At 37.4% G+C, this 23,653-nt stretch overlaps 1 protein-coding gene across 2 annotated transcripts in view; it reads left to right on the top strand.

Moving 5' to 3' along the window:
• LSAMP (limbic system associated membrane protein) overlaps positions 1 to 23,653 on the top strand; it is a 2,140,464-nt gene that overhangs the window by 798,119 nt on the left and 1,318,692 nt on the right. For both annotated transcript variants that reach the window (XM_084800474.1, XM_084800476.1), the window contains exon 2: positions 9,192 to 9,251. In XM_084800474.1, coding sequence (XP_084656600.1) covers positions 9,192 to 9,251 — 60 coding nt within the window. The remainder of the gene's footprint in view (positions 1 to 9,191; positions 9,252 to 23,653) is intronic.

The raw sequence follows: 23,653 nt of genomic DNA, 5'->3' as shown, positions 1-23,653 counted from the left end.
ACCACTGTGGGAAGTACCATTCCTTAGGCAGGTAGCCATAGGATATATAAGAAAGCTAGCTCTGTGTGTATGTGTGTGTGTGTGCGTGTGTGTTGTGTGTCTGCATCCAGCAATCCTCTATGGTTTCTCCTCAAGCTCTTGCTTGAGATGTTCTTATTTCACTTTTTTTCAATGATGTACCATAACCTGTAAGCTGAAACAAACTCTTTATGTTCTAAGTTACATTTGATCAGAGTTTTTTTCTTCCTCTCACAGCAATGGAAGCGAAACTAGAATAATTCTGTAGAATTTTGGTGAAAATGATGATGACCTCTGAAACTAAGACTATGTAAATAGAGGGGTGATCAAATGCTAAAATCCTAATTAGTGGCTTCCTTCTCTGGTACACCCAAGGCCAATGAAGGATGCACAGTGTCCTCCTGCCTAACAGAGAACAATATTATTTAATACAAATCTTCACTTATATGAGCTTTTTCAAAGCTGTTTTTTCAAATGTTCAGTGACATAGACTATCTTAGTTTGTGTTTTAATTGCTGTGATGAAACACCATAAACAAAAGCAAGTTGGGGAGGAAATGGCATACACATCCACAGCACTGTTTATCATCAAGGAAATCAGAACAGGAACTCAAACAGGGCAGAAACCTGCAGGCAGGAGCTGATGCAGAGCCAATGGAGGGGTGTGGTTTAACGGTGGCCCAGGACCACCAGTTCAGGGAGGACACCACCCACAGTGGTCTGGGCCCTCCCTCATCAATCACTAATTATGAAAATGCCCTATAGCAGAATCTTCTGGAGGCATTTTCTAAATTGGGGTTCCTTCTTCTCAGATGACTTTCACCTGTGTCACACTGACATAAAACTATCCAGCACATAGACAATATACAATATCTACACACATTTTTAATATTTTACTCCAACATATAAAACAACCAATTGTTAGATGAAACAAAACCAAGAAATCAATCATAAAGAAATTAGGTGCAAAATAGGCAAAGAAGCTGAAAAACTTTTAAAAGCAGAGGTAATTTTTAAAGTTTAGGTAAAAGCCTAAAGTCACACAATTTTATTATGAGAAGGTATCTAAAACACTAATCATAATTGTGACAATATTCCAATAATATGATAAAATACTTTAGTGAAACAACTTAAAGGAGAAAATATTTATTAACATCTGATTTCCTTCTAAGGGTGGTGGCTTACGTGGTGAGGAAAGATGCTTTCCTTGTGGCATTCAGAATGCAGACCTAAAGACAGAAGAAGCTGGCAACAAGACAAACCATTATAAGCTATATCCAGTGACTTACTCTTTCCAGTGATCCCCCAGCTTTCCAGTTTCTACCACCTCTTAATATTCCAATTAGAAGTTTCTCAACCGATTATTTCTTCGATTAAGTCAGAGCTCTCAGGATCCAACCATATTTCAAATCTTCACCTCTGAATAAGGAATGGGGAATGTTGCCTCTAATGTATCATACCCAATCCACATCAGATATCTGTTCTCTAAATATGAAATATGTTCTCTAAATATGAAAATGTAATTATAACAAAGCAAAGAACTAGAAAGGCTGAAAATAGTCCCATTATTAACCGAATAGCTAGCTAAATGCAGAGGCATGAACTGAAATATTTAAAGACACGTAGAAGTATTTGCCGCCAATCTCAGGCGCATGGCGCTGGGAGTGGAGCTGGGTGTAGCTCTATCTGTGGTTTGTTTCTCTAGGAGGAGGCTCTGAAGCAAGTAGAGTGTGATGTTAACATCTGTTAAATCTGATGAAAACATTTTTGTCTGTTGTCAGTTATAGTTTTATCTGTAGTTTTCCATATGCCTGTAATATTTTATGTTTTAAATGATTAGTCTTAGAAGTTGTAATGATAACTACTAGGTGGAATTTTAAATAAATTATATAATACAGTATCACTTAAAAAAAAAAAAAGAACAACAGGCTACCTATGATTTAGGATTGAAAACTCTGCAAACTACAGGGGAAAAAAAAGGAAAGAATTAGAACAAAAATGATTCCAAACAAGATGGCAAAAATACAACTTTCACTCTATTTTGAGCATAACTATAGTGAGTTCCATCCTTTTATCATTTAATAATGTAATAATACTAAATAAATTAATTATTAAGGTGAGCCTGCAACCATGCCATATGCTGACTTTCATGCATTAAATGTCTTAAGGCCCTTACTTTTGTTCTCATGTCTGCCCAGAACTAAATACTATTATTAACTGAGGTTTTTTTTTTTTTTACTGACTAAATTGATAAAATAATTAAGAGGTAAAATGTTTTTAAAAAGATGTAATATTCCAGTAGATAGTTACTCCTGTTGTCTGAAAAGCTAAAAAAGAAAACAGGTTATTAAATGTTAACATTATACAAAATAGAATACTAAGCCAAAAATCATTAAATTCTATATAGAGATTGATTTTATGCTTCTGAAAAGATTATATGATGAATATTTAACTACCTATTTCCAATACTAAAATAACTGAACAAAAATGCTGGGACGTGCTATGGAGGCGATATCTATGACCCCATCTTATTCTTACACCGAGATCCTAGCTATGACGAGCTGAAGAGGTTAGCCCTTCAGGAAGTGAATTCATCACAGGGCCAGCCACTAAGTTGATAAAGGAGACCACAGACTGCTAGGCCATTGCATGGTGTGGAGCACAGAGAAGTACCACTGTCACTCAGAAACAGGGTCCTCAATCACTCTGCACTGAATCTACCCAGTGCCTTCTGGAGTTCTCAGCTCCTGGAACTGTGAGAAATCAATTTCCCTAGTTTGGAAACCACCTGCTCTGTGATCATTTGTTACAGAAGACTGACCAGACTAGAGCAAAATGCAACAAAATATCAGACCAATTTTTTAAGTGCGCCTGGCACTTGCAACTTAAAGGCAAAAGGACAGCAACATGCAAAGTATTGTTCAACCTGGAATTTATAACTGGGCTTCTTGGTTCCTGAGAAATCTTTGAAATCACTGATTCCGGGTATGACTGTGACATTTCCTCGAAACACAGCATCCCTATCATATCTTTGGAAACTGATTGTCTTTAGAATGAGTGTGTATACTATTTGTAGTATGTTTCATAAAATTACAAATGTATATATAATTATAAATTATGTATGTCTGCTGCATCAAGAAATTATTTCATAGATTATATCCATGAGATAATAAATACCATTCATTGTTTATAAAGTTCCATAAGTAACAGATTCGATTTACTCTTTTAAATTTCTGTTTACTATTTTACATATAGATATAAGTATATGTATGTATGTATGTATGTATGTATGTATGTATGTATGTATGTATGTATACTATGTTCATGCAGGGGTCATAAAAGGGCATCGTATTCCATGGAACTGGAGTTACAGGTGGTTGTACATAGTACTGTGGGTGCTGGGAACCAAACCAAGGTCCTCTGGAAGAGTACTCAGTGCTCTTAACTGAAAAGCCCTCCCTCCAGTTCACATGTATTGAGTTATTCTTGAAGTTTCTTATTGCATTCTTCGTCCATGTACCAATATGAGCATTTTAAAATGATGGCTATCATAATGATATACTTCATCATTTTCCGATGAAGCAAAATACAGAGTTATTATCAACATACGTGAATTGAATTAGTCAGTCAATAATGTACTTCTTTGTCACAGGATCAATTATCTAAATAATGCTATTTTTAAAAACACATGTCTATAACACCATTGTTTATTCATCTGGCTTGGCACAAATGCCTGTTCTCATTGACCCATCTTAATCATTTGAAATAAACTTTATGATGTTACTTTATGTAAGTATATATGTGTATAGGATGCATGTGTATGCCTGTACAGATGGATGGACCAAAGCAGATATTGGACGTATGAGTACGTGTGTGCATGTGTGTGCAGGTCTGAGGTTGATGTCAGGTATCTTCCTTGTGCATTTTTCCATTTTGATAATGAAATACGATCTTTTGCAGAATCCAGAGCTTGATATTCTGGTTACTCTGGCTAACCAGTGTGCTCCTGACTCACTGTCTCCACTTCTCACATACTATCATCATAGGCCAACTGCCATATTTACATTGCTTTATGGGGGGGGGGGACAGTCTGAGATACAAACTCTAGTCTCATTTGTGCAGGCACAGCCAGCACTTAATGGCTAAAATGTCACCCCAGGACAATACCTGATATTAAAAATCTTTATTTTTTTAATTTTTATTTTTAAGTGTTTGTAAATTAAATGGAATCACAGCACTTTATTTTCTTCCTTCCATTCCTCCAGTTCCTCCTAGGAACCATCTCTCTAATATTTCTCATACCCTCCCTCCTCAGGTTAATAGCCTCTTTCTTGATGATTATTGACTTATACATTGTGTGTGTGTATGTGTGTGTGTGTGTGTGTGTGTGTGTGTGTGTGCACCTGTGCACAAGTCTATATATACCACCTGATGACCCATTTTTATTGTTTGTGGCTATAGTTTCAAGGCTTACTACTCTGCTTTGGGCAACCAAAATCATGCCTCATTCTTGGGAGGGACTATTTCTTTATATCTCTAGTATTCTTGATCTTACAATGTTTCCACCCCTTATTCCATAGATGTTTCCTGATTCATAGGTGCAGGAGTTGTGACAAAGCTATATCCATTGAGACTGGACTCCTCATTGCCCATTGATCTCTGCATCATGTCCAAGTCTAACTTTCTATTATGGCCTCCATTTGCTTTAAAGATAAACTTCTTTAATGAGGGGTAGTAGCTACATTTATCTGTGGATATAAAAATAAGATATAGATTGTACAACCACTTTGTAAATCAATCTGGCACTTTCTCAGAGCATCTCAACCTCAAAATCCAGCTATATCACTCCTGGACATATGCCCAAAAGATGGTCCATCATACAAAAAGGACAGTTTCTCAACTATGTTCACAGCAGATTTAATTGTAATAGCTAGAATCTGGAAACAACCTAGATGTCCCTCAATAGAAGAACAGATAAAGAAAGTGTGGTCAGTGGGATACAATTCAGCCATTAAAAAACAAGGATATAGTGAAATTTGCAGGCAAATAGATGGAACTAGAAAAGATTCTCCTGTGTGAAGTAACACAGACCCAGAAAGACATACATGGTATGTACTCACTTATAAGATTTTAGCCATTTAGTACAGGAAAACATGCCGTAATGCACAGACCCAAAGAAGATAAGTAAAACGGAAGACCCAAGGGATGATGCTTAACTCTTATTGAGAAGGGGAAATTGAATAGACAGAGGTAGTGGGTGAAGAAGGGGACAAAGTAGGAGAGGGAGCGCAGAGAGAAATAAATAGAAGATCAGATCTAGGTAGAGCAGGAGCAAGAGGACAGAGGGCATGCAGAGAAAAAAGAACTTGTGGGTGGGGGCATCTCTGTGACAAGCTGGAGACCTAAGTCAGAACAGGCTTCTGGGAGGACATAAGGGAGACTACACCTGAGACTTCTAATATCAGTGGCTATGGAGACTGAAAAGGACACTACCTCACTAGACAAGACCCCTAGAGGAGGGAGAACATCCACAAATCTTTGATCCAAAACTTACCCTGCCTGCAAGACATGCAGGGATAAAGATATCCCAGATAGAGCAGAGATTGAGGGAATGGCCAACCAATGCCTGGCCCAAAACGAGACTCACCCCATGGAAGAGAGTCAACCTCAGACACTATTAATGATACTCTGCTATGCATGCAGACAGGAGCATAGCAGAGTTGTCTTCTGAGAGGCTCAAGAGAGCAGCGGTTTGAAACAGATGCTGAGACTCATAGCCATACACTGTGCTAAGCATAGGGAGCTTAGTGGAAATGTTGGAGGAAGGAAAAATTAATGTTGTAGAAGTGACAAGAGTTTCACAAGAAGACCTACAGAGCCAACTAATCAGGGCCCAGAGAGGCCTGTGGGGTCTGAAGTACCTACCAAGGACCATGCAGGCACTGAACTTAAGTCCTCTATATAGATTGAGCCCATGGACAGATCAGGCTTCTTGTGGGTCTACTAATGAGGGTAGCAGGGCCTGTCTCTTACATGGACCCTGTTGCCTGCTTTTCAGTTACTTGCCCCTCATAGAACTGCCTTGCCAGGCCAAAGAGGAAGAGGAAGAGCTCAGTCCTGATACTACTTGATGATCACTAGGGGTGGATAGGGGGACTCTGGGAACTAGGCTAGGACTTCAGTATCAGGCATGTCTTGCCTCCCATTGACTAGGACTTAAATACAGATTGCTGTTGGTAACCTCTAACAGGTTAGCGCCACTTATGGTACCTTAGAGATATCTTACCATGCTGGTCACTGTCATGGTTCATAGGTGTTGCAATAGGGAAGGACTGTTTAATTTCTTCCCTCCCTTGGCAGCTTATATTTTATTTTTGGTGTCATGTAGACTGTATGTCAATGTGTCCTAAGTGTGTGGTATCTTCAGACAGTAGGTGTCCCATAGGCCTTGGGAGGCCCCCAAATCTATATAAGTATTGTCTGTATTGCTGTGAGTGAGTCGTGGACTACTCTTACCAATTGTTTGTGTATATAATATTTTAAAAACTATTATTGCAGCCTACAAAGGACATTTAAGATTTTGAATATGAATTTAAAGGTGCTCTTTAGAAAAGGAACATGCTGACATGGTATTTTTATAAAAAGAAAAATAGGAGCCAGAAAAAAGCCAAAGATGAACTCCAACAAAGAAAAGCATCTGTCAGTAGCATATTTTAAAAACTGAGAAATTTGGGGCATAATTGCCTCTATAAGGATTTAAAGTGCTGATATTATACATTAAAGCATTTTAAGAATGTTTATACCAATGCTCACTAGGCTTATAAACCAATTTAGCATTGTCTCATAGTCAGATTGCATGGAAAATAAGTTTTCTATCTTTAAGAATATAAAACCTAGGAAAGGTAATAGATGAGAGTTTTATGCTTATGAGCATAAACTGTGATTGTTTACTGTGCCTCAACAATGATGAAATCACTCAAGGTTTCATAGTAAGACACAAAACCCTGGGGAAGCTATTAAGAATTCAGTATTAGCAGTTCATGGAGGAAAATGGATTCCACTTACTAAAATGATTTTTAAAATGTTTTCCATAAAATGCAAATACCACAGCACTGTGAAGATGGACGCTTTAGGTAGGCTTTATTTGAATCTTTTCATATAAGAGCAATGTGTTATTTTCGGTGGTATCCAAAATTTATAGTGTTTTGTGAGTGGTGGACTTATGATAAACTTTTGATGAGGGAGAAAAGCCAGAATGTGAAGGCTGAGTGGTGATGTATCCTGAAAGCTTATCCACACAATGAAGAGTTGGCTACTGCCTACGCCTCACGGTGAGCAGGGATGAGGATGTTGGTCCTAAACAGAGCATGGTGGCTACTTCTTGAAACTCCTTCTTTCCAGATATTATAATACTTCTAGAAATCATTAAGAATTAATGTGACTCTAACTGAACCCAACTTTTTACATAATGCTCCAGAATTTTTCACTCCTGCACTTAAAAGGAAGAAGGGGGGGGGGGGGGGGAAGAAAAATAGAAACAAAACTAGGAAGAGTGGAAACTAACAACAAATAAAAATGAAACGCAAGCATTTCTTTGGAAAATTAATAATCCCTCTTTGGCAAAGATACTGAACATTGCAAGGACTCCTGAGCCATTCAGTCTCTCCCCTCTGCTAGGGAAGCAGAGCAAATGCTTGAATTGGTTCCAGCTTCAGCTTCTGGTGAGCATTCCTGTTCTGCAAACAGCTTCTCAGAGCAAGACTGAAATGGAGGTCTTGAATGGAAGCACAGAGGCCGACCAGGGATTGGATTCCCCACTGGTGTCTATTATCCCCCCCCCTTTTTTTTTCTTATTTTATTTTATTTTATTTTTATTTTTTTAAATTTTTTATTATTAATTTATTCTTGTTACATCTCAATGGTTATCCTATCCCTTGTATCCTCCCATTCTTCCCTCCCTCCCATTTTCATTTGACCATGTCCCCTGGAGGGGGAGACCTGGTGGCACTAAGAGGAAGGACAGCAGGTTACCGAGAAGAGTCTTATTATTCCCTTTCTAATTACTTCATTTGGTGCCTACAGCGAAACAGACTTCTTTAAAAACAAAAACAAAAAACAAAAAACCTTATTCTGTCCATTTGGAAGGGGTTCATTTTTCATAGTCTCTTAGCTCTTAGTTAGAGTAAATATGATTTTGAAACAAGTCAGAAGTTTTGGAAGTTTTTGTTGGATAAAGATTTTCTGCAGGTAGATCGCTGTGAGTTTGAGGCCAGCCTGGTCTACCAAGTGAGTCCCGGACAGCCAAGGCTACACAGAGAAACCCTGTCTTGAAAAACCAAAAAAGAAAAAAGAAAAAAAAAAGATGTTCTGAGGATATAGAAAACTAAAATGAACGGAAAATAAATCAGAAGTCTTTGGTGGCTCATCTCTACTGGTCTGTCTTCTCGTTCTGTGAACTTGAGTGAGTCAATGTACACACACAGGTCTGTCTTTATGCCTCCTGCCTTTCATCTCTGCTGCCTGCCTTTTCCATTACTTTTCCCCACAATGAAGACAGATTGTTGGGTTTACATTCTATGAATTTCTTTCTATTGGAAGCACTATTTTCAGGCAGCCCAGTGAGCTAGCTACCCAGGAGACCTAACTTGTATATGTGCCATAGCTCCCCACTTGCCTGCTGTAACCTGACATTACAGCCTCGTGTGTTCCTAAAGAGATACACATCTCACCTCAGAGCTTATTGTTGAACACTGTTGCATCCTCAGAACAGACCAAGGACACTGAATTGATTTTTCATCGGTAGCACATGTCAAAGCAGTAGACTTTTAATGTCATCCTGTGTCTTGTTTCATATGACCCTAAAAGAGAAAGAAAACATTTGGGGTTTGACAATAATGGAAACAATACAAAAAAATAGTAAATCACTTTTTTTATATGCCTGAGAATGGAAAATTAATTATGGAGAATTATATCATATCTTGAAAAACATGATAAATAAGCAAATATGAATATTTATCTGTCTCTAGACAGAAGGGCCATAGAAAAAGGAATACTTGCTGCTTAGTGCTATAAGATATATGCCTATCATATCTTAAAAGAATTTGCCAATAGGTCTGTTAGCCAAAACTGTAGGAGATTGTGAGTTTTCTTCTTTTTCTGTTTTGTTTTCTTTAGTCTTGGCATTTTGGAACCAGCCTCCTGCGGAAGTAAATTTGTCTCCAATCACAATCCCAGGTGGGTTGCCTCCCTCACAGAAGGACCTTTAAGGATGCTTCACACGGACAGAAAACAGGCTGCTGGCGTGGTACTCATCACTCTTCCTACAACAGTGTCACTGTCCACACCATGACACCTAGCTTCTTATCACTTACTCCTGTATCTCTGCTGTTGTAGGCCCGCAGCAGCATTCCTACCAGGCACACCCTCTCCACTGCTCTCCAGATTGCTTCCTTCTCCAGTTCCCACTTTTTCCCTTTTACACCTGCTTCCACTCACACCTGTTCCCATTACCTCGTACTCCTCTGACCACTGATCACTTGAACTTGGGATAATATAATATTCCACATCCCAGCTGTCCAGTGTTGTTACCACTCACCACTGGGGACTTTTGAACTTTTGAACCAAATGAGGAATGTAATTTTAATATTACTGAAACAACTTATACATCATAGCCACATAGTTGCCTAGTGGCTATTATGCTGTAAAGAATTGTAAAAAAAAAAAAAAAAACTCTTTAAAATGATAGCAAAGTTCTAGATTTCAAGACTGGTCCAGAATCCGAAGCTTTCAAGCAATGTGCATATGCCCCTGTAAATGCACATGCTTTTATTCTCCTAAGTTTTGTGATCATTCTAAATCATTCAGAACAATATGTCATTAAATTCCACCTGTGATAGTCAGCCATTAGACTTGCAGAGGACTGGAGAAGATAAAATGTGACATTATTTTAAACTTTACTGTTCTTCAAATAGCTCACACACAGGTACCGGGAAGCACAATTACACTTCCCATCAAAATGACGTGCATTGAACAGGAGCAATCATTTCTGATGTGAATTTTTCATAGAAATTTTCAGTAAGATAACTACATTTTCTATGCTTTAACCTGTTATTACCAATGTTTAAAAATGAATTAATATCAATACTGTTGCCATTGTTGTTTACACATAAATCAATGTATGCATAATGAACAGGGCTTAGTTATTCTTTGATTGTTTCTCTGTAGCACTGAAATGAATCATTCCGTTCAATCTGATTAGTGCACTGCAAGAAATCTCTTGTTTAAAGTTGATGCTAAGAACAGTAGCAATTATTATTTTTTATTGTCTATTGTAGCCTGATACCAGCTTAAATGTTCAAGACTCAGACTGTTAATTCCTTTCACAACAAGCCTTAGATAGAAATATAGATTTCTTGATTACTTTACATATACATGAGATGAAAAGAAATAACTTTCACAGGTTAGTGCAGGTTTGTATGTAGTGTGTACAGACTAACTACAGAGACCAATCTGTCAGCTGTGGCCTAGTCTACCTTGTGCGTGGGGGAACCAGCACATCAGATTTTAATATTCAGATTTCACTTAACCCTACCCTTCAGCAGAAAATAATTCTGATTACAGTGTCAGGTTAGTTGTTCCTGTATTTATGGCTTAAAGCAATCAGGGCTCATTTTCTAGCCTAGAATAGAGCATTTGCTAACTAAAATAGTAAGATGCTAAAAGCAAAAGAAATTAGCAAGACATAAAATAAGGAAAGCCAGTTTCTCCTTATTATTAAAAGTTTAAAAGTGTATGCTGTAAGACAAGACACATGCCCATTTTTATGATTTTCCTGGTTTTTTTTTAAACCACATTCTTGCCCCTCTGCATGTTTTATAAAGTAAATAGCCTAGAGCCTTGGAAACCCACTCTGAGTAAATGTCATGAACCCTTGTGTGACTTTTTCTCTTCCCTTTTAACTGGACCTCCCTTCCAGTTGCATTTCCCACAACTACTTGTCTAATGACCTGCTGAGAACTTTGTCTCCTACTGCAATGTCAGAGGCCACCTTTCTTCATCTTAGAAGATGGATGCCCTGTCGCCTCTCACTTACTTGTCTGCCCACTGTTCATGCCACATGTTCAGGAATAGTCTTTGAAAGGAAGCTGCCCCCAGAGTGCTTGTTTTAGGAAGCCTTAGCTTGAATCCACACAGATATGAAACGGGAGGTAACAGAGGGTAACAATGCCAAATCATTCCCTCTTTTCCAACAACAGGAACATCTCTGAAAAAATGCAGCATAGCATTCCAACTGTTTTATTCCAGGATTACTCACCCTTGAATGTGTCCAGTGGTATAGGGACTTACTAAAACATTAATCAGGACAGCACACATTTTAGCAGCTTTAGTTATTACATTTTTGTTTTCACGAGATTTCTTTCAACTTAAAGAAATTCTAATGTTCCTTAAGGCAACGACAGGCCTAATATATCCTTTATAATGACAGTTCATCAAATAATTACAATTCTTACCCATCCTCCAGACTGACAGTGCTCATTTTCTTTACCCTTAAAGTCCTATTATTTCTTTACCACTGCTGCCAAAGTTTCTCTTGTACTCAGTGACTCTTCTAACAGGCCTAAGCCTTAGTTAAAATGTCACCCAAGTACTTTGGTGGCATGGGTTTAGTTTTCTTTGTTTTGTTTTTGATTAATAGTAGGGGCACATTTTGACTTACCAGGTTCTATCAGTTGCTAAAATTAAGACGGACATTCACCTAACGTTTTCCGAGTTCCTGGTTTCCTATTTCTGAGGTCAAATATAAACCTGTAGTTGTTTAGTCAGACTTTACATAATCTCAACTAGGATTTCAGCCTTGCCCTCTGTAGAGCATGAAGTCCAAGGCACCAAGAAACAAAACTAAAGGGCCTTTGGGTCTCCTGTTGTTTGTAGTCATGCTAAGACCATGCCAAAAGTGTCCTCATCAGGAGCATCATGGGGATTCTCAGAATATGTTATCCTTAGCATTGATGATGTATACTCATAGATTATGCCATATGGAATGCAACAAACACAAACAAAAACTGTATAAAGTGAAATAATGAGTCAATGACTTATTTCTATAGTATTATTTTTCTTCTCCATGTTCTCAAACACACCTGTGGTGTTTAATTGTCACTGAGATTTTAAATAATAATCAGTGGGAATATGGTAAATGTTTATCAGCCTTTTAAAAGAGAGCAGTGGACCATGGTTAATTTTAGTTTATTAACAGTAAGTCATTGAACATGAACTTATAGAATACAAGACTGTAGAAAGACCAGAGCGCTGGACCATCAGATAGCTTTTATAACAAAAAAATCTGTAAATAACTTCATGACCACAGATAAAATAAGAATAGACTTAAATGGATTATAATAAGCCTTGTATCTTTATCTTTCCTTTTATTATCATTTAGTTAATTATAAGCCTTTATGTTTTTACTTTTATAATGACTTAGAATTCCCTGCAAAATTCAAAATTGGCTTTTACAAATTTGTATAAGCCAACTACAACATATTGCTGCTGGCAAAATGAGACCATTCAAGGTTTGGCCCTTTTCCTTACAAACTAATTGAGAAAATGATGCTTTTACATGGGAACCAATTAGAGGATAATGCAAGTCATTATATGGTTAAATACAAATGGGGAGCCATAAACAAGACAGGTATTTTTTCGGAAAGTGAGATCTCAGTCATACACAAAGCAGGACTGTGTCTGTCCTTTTCATTTCAATATGTTCTAACATGTTCAAACACAAACGCAGAGAAATCAGAAACACTGGGGAGAAAGTGAGAGCATGTTTTTCACTGATCGTAGGATTTTTCTGAGATTCTCATATTGTGAACTGCAGCCAAAGATTAGAATTTGTTTGGGAAAAGCAGAATTGAGGACTTTCAGATCTCATAAATCAGGTTAATAATTCAGAAAGTCTAGACTTAGAATTATTTACAGACTGGACTGATAGACTATCAGAAATGGCCAATGACTGCCTTTGGGAGGCCTTGAGGAAAGTGATAGGGCAAAGTGACGCTTAGGTTTAATAAACTTCAGGCTGCTCAGATACACCTTCTACCTAGTAGATTGTGACATACATGGCCTAGGCTTTGGCCTGCAGTGATGCTCAGTGCTATAATTATCTTGCATATAGAGTGACTGTTTCCAAAGAAAGTTGTTGCTGTATTGAACCATTAATTACAAAGCCACCAGAAAGAAGAACAGTCACCCCTACCAAGCTCACCATGATTTGTTGGGTGTATATGTACACTTAAACAAACATGTCTTTTTTTTTTCTGGAATGTTTTCACACCTCAATATGAGTCTCTCTTCTCCTGAGTTCACTTCATTTACATCTGAAATATTGATATGGTTGGCAAAGGGTAGAACAGTGTGTGTGTGTGTGTGTGTGTGTGTGTGTGTGTGTGAGAGAGAGAGAGAGAGAGAGAGAGAGAGAGAGAGAGAGAGAGAGAGAGAGAGAGAGAGAGAGAATGGTGGAGACCATGTGCACACTATTAAATGACAGGATGCTCTCTTTTATGAGTTAGAACTATCTGGAACAAAAACTTCTCTTTGTCCTTGAAATTTCTGCTGATTTCTTCTTCTGCTGGGAAACAAACTTCACTGTGAGACTGAAATGCTCTTCAGTCTTGTATATGATATTTGCCCACAGACTCTGCAATCAAAACTGATTTATGAGAGCTCTCCAATGCATGAAGACCATAACGTTTGTGACAAATTCTTTTGCAACCATTGTAGATCAGCAGTTTTAGGAGTGTAGTTACTATGGTGTCCTAAATACCAAATGTCTTCTATCAAACAAATTGCATCATGATAAAACTGAGACACTTATAAGGCTCCAGTTACAATCTCCTTCTTGGAAAGCAGTCCAATGTGTTTGTTTGAGTTCATTAGCAAGCATTTTCTCTGTATGACTTGAAACTTCAGTGTTCTACAGTTGTAGTCATCAAGGAGTGACAGAAGCCATCCATGCACACAAACCTTTACTAGAAATGGTCCTTTCAAATTGGCCTATGACTTCCACAAAGGAGAGTTTTGTGCCCTTGACTTTCGCCCATATTTTCTAAAGGTATTCATAAAAAAAAACTAGTCCCTTTCATGATAAAATTGTTTAAATTATAGTTGTTAAAAATAAAATTGCAGCCAGATAAGATTGCACATGCCTTTGATTCTAGTACTCAAGGAGGCAGAGGTAGACAGATCTCTGTGAGTTCAAGGCCAGCCTGGTCTACAAAGAGAGTCCAGGAAAGACTAGGCTACACAGAGAAACCCTGTCTAGAACACCAAAAAAGAAAAAGAGAAAGAAAGAAAGAAAGAAAGAAAGAAAGAAAGAAAGAAAGAAAAAGAAAGAATCAAATTGTGCCTATAACTAAGGTAATATTGGTTTTAGCTTATCTTTTCTGGCATAAATGTTATGTTGGGAACACTTACTTTTTGGAAATAACCATAACAAATAATATGTGTAGAAGGAAAAATGAAAGCATGTAATGGAGTGGTTCTCATCCTTTCTAATGCTGTGATCTTTTAATAGAGTTCCTCATGTTGTGGTGACTCCTCAACCATTATTTTTGTTGTATTTTACTACTGTCATGAATCTTAATGTAAACATCTATGCTTTCTGATAGTCGTTGTCAACCCCTGTGAAAGGCATGACCCACAGGTTGAGAACAGCAGGTGTAACATATTAAAGGTCCCTTTCATTCTGAGGAGAGGGGAAGATAACCACTATATCAGAAGTTAGATTATCTCTGTCCCTATTATAAAGAACTAAGTTAGGTGACCTCTTTTGATCCCTCCCAATACAAATTATGTGTTTCTGATTTAATATTGAAATAATTTTCCTCTTCATAAGTGTTTCCTCAAGATGCATCAAATTCATTCTCCTTAACTGAACTAGCCTTCCCTGCAGCACTGCCTGCAGATTCAAGGGCCAAATTAGATCGATGCTAAGAAGGACAGCAGATGTGTGCTTTCCATTCTGCACACATGTTCTATGACAAGGTGAACATACTGTCTTCCACGGAGAGATTGTTGCTATCTAGCTTCACACGGGTTTTTACGAGCTTTGTTATGAATTCCACAATAGACTCGCCACTCCCAACAATGCAAAGATTGAGGGAAAAATTAAATTATCTGGTATTATAAAACTAAATTCAGTTATATATTTTCTTCATCTCAAATAGAATTGCTATGACCTTGTTACTTTCAGGATAAAAATGAAAGGCTACCTATGATGATGCAGAAAGAAGATGTATGGAGAAATTGCTAGGTTTGCTATGGATACTATAAAACCATTGAATAAATTCATCAAATGAATGAGTTTTCAAAATTCCCTTATTTGATACCACAACATTATGGAAGCTATAGCCAGTTTCACTTTCAGGAGGATTCTATTCTTAGATATGATTACATTAGCTTTTATAAACTAGAAGATGAAGTAGAAAGTATGACATACCAATCTGTAGAGTGAGCAGAATATTACTAAATGTTAGTGTGCCAAGGGTTTCCTTCTTGCTCAAGGGAAGAAGACAGCTGAGGTTTATGAGGGTGATGACATGTCTGCCTGAAATGCATATGTCCACAGTATATAAGAAAGCACCATAGGATACTTTAGATATAAGAAGTAACAAAAGAAAAAACACAGGTGAAATAGCAGACATAAATGATACACAGTCTGTGAATAGCAATGATTAGATTTTCATGCTTAATGCTGTTTTCTTGTTACCATAGTGAAAAGGTAAGAAGAACTAGATAATAAAATGCAGGATGTAATTATATTTCCATTAAAAAGATACAGGTCAAGTTGTAAAAAGCTATGAAATTCACATTAGGGATGTTGACCTTGATCCTTTATTTAAAACAGTTCTTATTTTGTTTTTGAGATTGTAACTTAATTACAACATTTCTCTCTTCTCTTTCCTCCCTACAAACCCTCCCGTATGTCCGGCTGCTCTCTTTCCATCTATTCCCTAATTGTTATTACATGCATATGTGAGTAAATACGTATATATTTCTAAATATATCCTGTTGGATCCTTATAATGTTACTTGTATATATTTTATCAGGGCCAACAGTTTGGAACTGGACACCTGATTCACAAACTCTTCCTTAGAGAAAGCCATCTCTCTCATTTTAAGCTTTCCTTCTTTGTCTATACTGTGTGTGTGTGTGGGTGTGTGGGTGGGGGGTGTATGTGTAAGGTTAAAGGCTTATAGGCTTCTCTCTATGCAGTTTAACATGTTCATTGGTGTCATCCTCATTCACCTGTTATTTGGGCCACCATGTTGGTGAGACTTTATGTGTGTAGCTTCCTTCTGATATAACCAGGAGACATCATCTCACAGAAAACACTCTTATCCTCTGGCTCCTATCATCTTTCCATCCCTGCTTAAGTGTTCCCTGGGCCTTAGGTGCATTAGTGCTTTGCAGATGTATCCATTGAGAGTAGGCTTTACAACTCTACATTTTCATTGGTTGTAGTTTTCTGTGGTGCTCTCCATCATTCTGGCAGAGAGAAGTTTCCTTGATGAGGAGTGAAGACTACAGCTATCTTTGTGTATAAGGACCACTGTTTATACGATGTTGTTTGGAACTGTGCTGGCTTAGTACATGGGTAGCTGTAGACTCTGCTACAGTTACCAAGGCTTTATAGCATAGAGAAATTAGTTAGGTTTCCAGTGCTGGACATGTTCTCTCTCTTATTTGTGCAGGATTTGAGTCCAATTAGAAAGCTGTTTGTTAGGTCTAAGGTATGCATGCCTCTGAAGTACCAATGTGATAGTGGCTATTGATATGTGGTTCATGGGTGTCATAGATGTAAGGGATACATAGGACTGTTGCTTAACTCTTACCTTTGGAAGCTTTCTTATTGTGTTTAAGGCCATACTACCCTGAGCATGCCCAATTTCATGTGATCTGAGAAACGAAACAGTCAGTACTTGGATACAAGGTCTTGATCTTGCAGACCTAGTTCTCAATATTTTTCTTTCTCTAAAAATGTGAATATAGATGTTTCAATTTACAGGAGAGGACCTCAACAAAAGTTGTATAAGCTAACAATAATGCCCGAGGAATAAATCAACATGTAGATTATAGGAGATTCTTGGAAAAGAGTAGTCATAATCTGCACTAATGTTTAATTAAGTTATATTCAAACATTATTATTATTATTCATGATTGAAAGTTATAGGTTATGCATTCAAATAATATATGGAAATAGAAAAAGACTAAAGTTTGTAAGTTAAGGAAAAAGTTTCTTATAAGCAAGAAAACATCATAATTTAAATAGTGTCTTATTTGAAGTTATTAGCAAGTAAATAAGTTCGTGGGTGGGAGAAAATAGCATGAAATATAAAAGACTATTAAAAGGTACAATAATATCTGCATGAAAGAACTTGGGAATCAGGAAGAGAAATGGAGAGGAGCCTGAAACCTTTTGTAACTTCAAAAATAACTGTGCCATATAATTGGAGAGGGGAAGTAAGAAAGTTGTTTGGGATGATAGCAGGAAGGACATTCTCAGAATATGTAAAGACTCAAAGGGATATTTGTGTGGGTAGGGGAATCCCTAAAACTAACAAATTCATGAGGAGATATGTATTCAGGATTTAAGAAAGAAAACTCATGCAGCTTAAGGAGTTTAAGGAGATCCCAACTTTTAAAGAGTCAAACATGGAGTACATAGGTCTAGTAATTTAGAATGAAATGAAATCTAGAGACTGTGACTTAGGAGTTATATGTGTTGCGTGGGCATCAGAGCTATAAGACTGTAGCAGCTTGTTCTCTGAACTCCTCCTTAAATGCTTGGGTGATCATCACTTACCTTTAGAGTTTTTCTTAGTTGCTTTTCTATTGCTATGATTAGGCACCATGATCAAGGTAACTCGTAAAAGAAAGCATTTAACTTAGGGATTCAGAGTTCCAGAGGATTAGAGTCCATGACCACCATGGTGGAGAGTATGGCACAGTCTGGCAGACATGGCAGTGGAGCAGTAGCTGACAGCTTATATCCAATCCCCAATCACAAGGCAGAGAGCTAACTGAGTACGGCATGAACTTTTGAAAACTCAAAGTCCACCCCCATTGGTATGCCTCCTCTACCATTTCCAAATCCTTTCCTGCTCCAACTGGAAGCCAAGCATTCCAATAGGGGAGCTAATGGGAGCCATTGTCATTCAAAGGACTAGTGAGTTCCTAGGGAGGAAATAGACCAGCAGAAAGTTCAGCCACAGAACTGGTAAGAAGCAAAACAAACAAGCATGAAACCAGGCAAACGTAATTCTACTTGAATTTAATTTAAAGGTGTTTCATCATATCAAAAGCTCCAGGAAACAACAACAATAATAAAATAATAACAAAATAAGAAGAAAGGAAATACCTAATGTATTCAGAGGAATCAGTACTTCATAGATAAACAAAACGTATCCATTGTTATTCATAGCAATGAACAATGTTAAAACATGCACAAAGCTGTGGTAAGAGATATAGTTTGGTTCTTTAAGAAGCAGATACAGATGTTTGGATTACAAAAAAAAAATGTTGGGTGGAAGCTTTGAAGGATAAAGAAGAGGGGATGCAATTTTCAAAAAAAGAATTCCCAACACAACGTCCTTTTCATACCTGTGAAAAGGAAGGAAGAAGATAGTAGGGTTGAGTGAGAAGACCTTGACTCTTTTTCCCAGATGAGAGAAAGTTCTGGAGAGATGTATGCATACTCCTTAAACCCAGTCAGCCATATAAGGAGTATTGCATGTTATAGGAGTGGATGTGAATTAGAACTGTTACCATGACCGGCTTTTAGCTTAAAACACAGTAATGAGTATAAATGAACTGGTGCATCTGGGGACATCAGCTTTCAAAAGCAGAAATCACTTTTTGTTCTCATGGTCACGTGGATGGGGCTCATTTCAAAGGGCAGGCTGTGTCAAACCAAGGGTTGTTATTGAAATAGCATTGAATAAAATCCTGGGTGCTCCTGACTTGGTGCATGTGAAGGGGAAAGAGAAGGTGCTGCTGGGATGGTTACTCGCAGATAAAAGTCGTTAGAGGAGTAAGGTAGTCCTGAGGGTTTGAGAAGCTAGCCTCACTATGTGTGTTGGTGTATGCCTGTAGTCTTGCCCTTGGCATGGAGAGGTAGAGAAGTGAGGAGGAGTCCAGGGCCAAATCCTGGCTACATAGTGTTAGAAGCCAACTTTGTTGGACTATGTGAAACCCTTTTTCAAAACTCAGACATGGGAGGACAGAGAGAGGATGAAAAAAGATGGATCCCCCTCTTGAAACTAGTAGCCATGATAGCACACTGTCCCCTCTCTGGACAGTTGTAGAGAATTATTCCAACTCAGGTGTTGCAAGTAAAGCCCACTGAGTTCGTGTTCAAGGGATTTGCTTGAGACTGTCAATTCCTACCACAGAAGCTTAGCCATGTGTCCTTTGCTTTATGGTGTATATGTTTCTTGGGTTTTCTGCTCTCCACTTTCTTCATTTACAAAGAAGGAATTCCAGCACTCAGACAGTCACAGCAAGGGTTGACTTCCTATTGTGTGCACTTCATTGACTTCACTTAGTTCCCTTCTCCCATTGAGACCTGTGGCTAAGTTAGAGGTTGTTGTTGTCCGGTTTCCAACTCAGCTTTGTAGTATTTCTTGCTGCCCAAGCCCCCGCCCCGCCCCTGTTCTGAGGTTATCCTATTCATGTCATCCCACATCACCGTTACGAGGGCCACCTACCCAGCTTGTCTATAATCAGCTTCCCTTCCACCAGCACCCGCTGTTTGCTGCGCTGCGTTTTCTGCGCTGCTTGGCTTCCATTGCTGCTTCTCCACGTGCCCCTGTAACAGAACAAGCCTCGTGTCACATCTCATTCTGGTTAAGAGAAGGCTTTAGAAAAGGCTGAAGATAAGAGTTTGTTGTCAATAGATCTGAGACTCATAATAAACACCAGAAAAGAGAAAGCCAACAATACTTAAAGATGATTAAATGAAGCGGTACGGATTAGAGTCCATGAAGAAAGAACAGGGTTCAGATCGTCAATATGGCAGTAAATGTCAATAACAGGGATTGAAGCAGAAAGCCAAGAGGTACCTGGAAGACACAAATTCAATTACACGCTGATGAAATGGGTGAAAAAATATAGAAAGGATCTCAGGGAAAATGAACTCCTTTCTTACTTAACTTCTACTAACAACGGAAATTATACACTAAAAAATCTCAAGGGATTCATTTCTTCCCTCAAGAGATTTATGATGTAGCCTAAAGGAAAATGAAATACCAAAGACTAAGAAATCTAATAAAATTGATCAAGAAATTATAAAATGTTTACCTAGTTATAAGTGAAGAATTCATGTGTACTAGTTATTCCTATTCAGTTTAGAATTATAAAGATTGAGGCTAAAACAAAATTATAAAATAGATTTTATTTGTATAAAAATTGTATACTAAAATTAGAAATGATTCTTAGAAATTAACTGCCTTTTTGATACAACTGAAAATTAACCCTGCTTTGCTTAGGAAGAAGAAAGATTAGAACAAGCCCTATCGAAAACAGAACTCCTATGAAGAAGATAGGAGAAGACAAGGAAAACAACTGTTTATCATCCGTCTAATTTCACCACTACACTGGCAAACTTCTTGTGTTCCCTCATTTAAGTTCAGCTGCAAAGAAATAGGAAAAGTAAATTAACATGCATTAATTGTACAAAACAATTTGTTTCATTATGACATTTAAATGTATGTATATAATATACTTTTACCATATTTAGTCCCCTATGACCCATTTTATGTACAAGGAAACTATGCTGTCTCCTGAAGTCATTTAGACCTCACTATGGGGTGCAGTGAGTGCTGCAATCCAGTTATGACTATCTGCAGCAACAATGCCTCACATGCAATGCTATTTAAGATAAGAATTTCCACTATTGGAAGGCATGATTCGTATAACTTAGATCATGGAGTTTAGCCAGGCTAACTCACATATAGCTCATACTTAGAGACAAGCTCAGGAAATGAAAGACCACTGTCCTCAGAAAAGCACAATGTTTCCATGTTACTAATTCCACCATGTAGACATCAGGCCTGTGAGAGAACCAGTACATAAATCACAGAGAGCTTAGAACATCCACACTGTGAATATTCATTATTGATGATATAGAAGATACAAGATGTACATGAGGAAGAAAAACACAGACTGGCACAGCAATAAAATTGTTTAATTCCTTGATAGTCAAAGAAACATGAAACAAAATATTCACACAGATACACACACACACAAACACACACACACACATACACACATACCATTGATTGTCTCCACCCCTCAAAAACATACTCATTTAATTCTAACCATACTTTAAAAGTTATATTTACTTTTCAAGCACATTCTTGAAAAAAAGTAGTATTATTATTAATATTTGAAATATTCTTCATCTATACCAGCCAATGGTTTTTTACAAAAGAGGGAAGGTGAATGAATAAAAGGGCAAACAATATTTTAAGGAATGCGATGAACAATCTCTCCCTTCCTCTGTCCTCTCCTTGGCCAAGGCCAGTCTTTCCAAGCTCTTTTTAGACCAGTTTATAAATTGCTATAGGCTCCAGTAATAGAATTTCATAAATAAAAAAAAAGATGACAGAAAGTACCTTACTATTGTAAAATGAATCAATACATTTTGAATTTTGACTTCCAAGACTGTTGCTCAGGGACATGTTTTTTACTCTATGGAGGGCTGTAGGAATTCTGGATAAAACAGATATGATCAAGTTTGAATCATTTCTGTTGTTGAATTTTTCTAGCATGAAAAAATAAACATTTTTGAATGCATCACTTGAGAAATGTTATTACTTTTACTCCCATTCCCCCAAAATTAACCATGGTGAGGATGGTAGTTAGTAAGCACTCCACAAAGCAAAAGATTACTTAAATAAAATTTCAAGCCTATTATATTACAAGTTAAGATATTTAATAACTTTATAATTTCTAGAATTTGCTTCCCTGGCAAAGTCTTCTGTTATTGGTAAGTGATATATTTGAAATTATGAGTGGGACCATGACGGAAAGGCTGCTTTATTGCTACACAGCTCCAGATTTTTCCAGAATCTTCACATTGTATGTACCAGAGTCATATATTACCTAGGCTGTGTAGAAAGGCAACTGACTTTCATCTCAGAGCTTGCCTGAGTTATAGTCATGGTACTTTTATTTTGATAGGTATTTTTTGAGTATGTCTCCATTTACAGAAGCCTTATATTTTCACTTGCAGGATCTGATAGTTTGAAGCCAGTGTTTGGCATAAAATTCTCTTCCGCTGTACAGTGTTTTGTGTGTTGTTGAACTTAACCATTTGGACTGCCTGAGATTCATACAGAATTCCCTTGACATATAATAGAGACTAAAATTAACTGGGGGAATTTGAGGGCTCACACAAGGTTCTGTCTTTTTTGAGAAGTTTCCTTTAGACTCCAGCTACCTCTCCTTTTATGTGTGTATGCCATACTCCATTATTCCCATTTTCTAACTGTTGTAAATATTTCTTCTGTGCAATGGAACCGCCATTCTTCAAGATGATTTTTTTAAAATTTTACTCTAATCAGTCTCAGCTAGCTTGTTATCTTTATGGTAGCCATGTGCTACCAGAACTAAGTATGAAGTCAGGAAGCCACATAACATGTGCTCAGAATTCTCTGTTATTGTAGAAGAGAAATTTATTTACAGCATCCTTTGCACTCAAAACTTTATTTGTATCTTTATATTTATTCAATCATGAAACCACTGCTCTGATAACTCTGGTAGATTCTTGTCATACATTTAACTTTATGAATTCTTTAAAATATATGTTTTGTATTTTAAGGCAATATTTGAGACCACTTAGTGAAAAATAAAATTAATATCAGTAAGTAAATGTTCAATCTCTACTAAAAGTAGAAGGGTAGACACCTCAGTCTCAGGAAGTGACACGAGAAGCCTCTTCCCCATAGACTAAAGACCAGGAGTTTACTTTTGTCACTGCAACAGCTTATCACCATAGGAAATCAGAACAAGCAAGTCCATTGCTGTGCAATAATACTAGGAATCCAACACTGAGTACCCTGATCTATACAAACCACAAAACACCAGGCAGATCAACAAGTGGAACTGTGAGAAATTAAAAGATTCAACACAACTATAACAACAGCAAAACAATGTTCAGAGTGAAGAGACAGTGTACAGAGTGAGGAAAAAAATCTTTGCCATTTATATACATGGCAAGGGACTGATGTCTACAACATATAAAGTACTCAATAATTCAATAGCAGTTTGTCTTATCAATAAAATAAAAAAGGGGAACTAAATGGATACTTTTCAAAGGAATAGGTAGAGATAGCCGATAAGCATATATAAAAAGTGCTGCAGCAACATGGTAATTGTAAAAGAGAAAAAAAAATGAAACAAGTGCTGACAGTGGTGGGTGGGTGATAGGTAGCATTCTACACAGCTGATAAGAATATAGAGGAGGCAGCTGCAGTGGACGTCAATGGAAGAAGGAGAGTACTAAAAATTCAAATCTAGAGCTATCATCTGAGCCAACTCAATTATTTTTGAGTATGTACCTGATAGTGTACAACTCAGAA

Source organism: Acomys minous (assembly GCF_964271855.1).
Source record: "Acomys minous genome assembly, chromosome: 11".
Classification (NCBI taxonomy): Eukaryota; Metazoa; Chordata; class Mammalia; order Rodentia; family Muridae; genus Acomys; species Acomys minous.
Note: the sequence above shows the minus strand (reverse complement) of the source record. Positions and strands in the feature narration are given on the sequence as shown.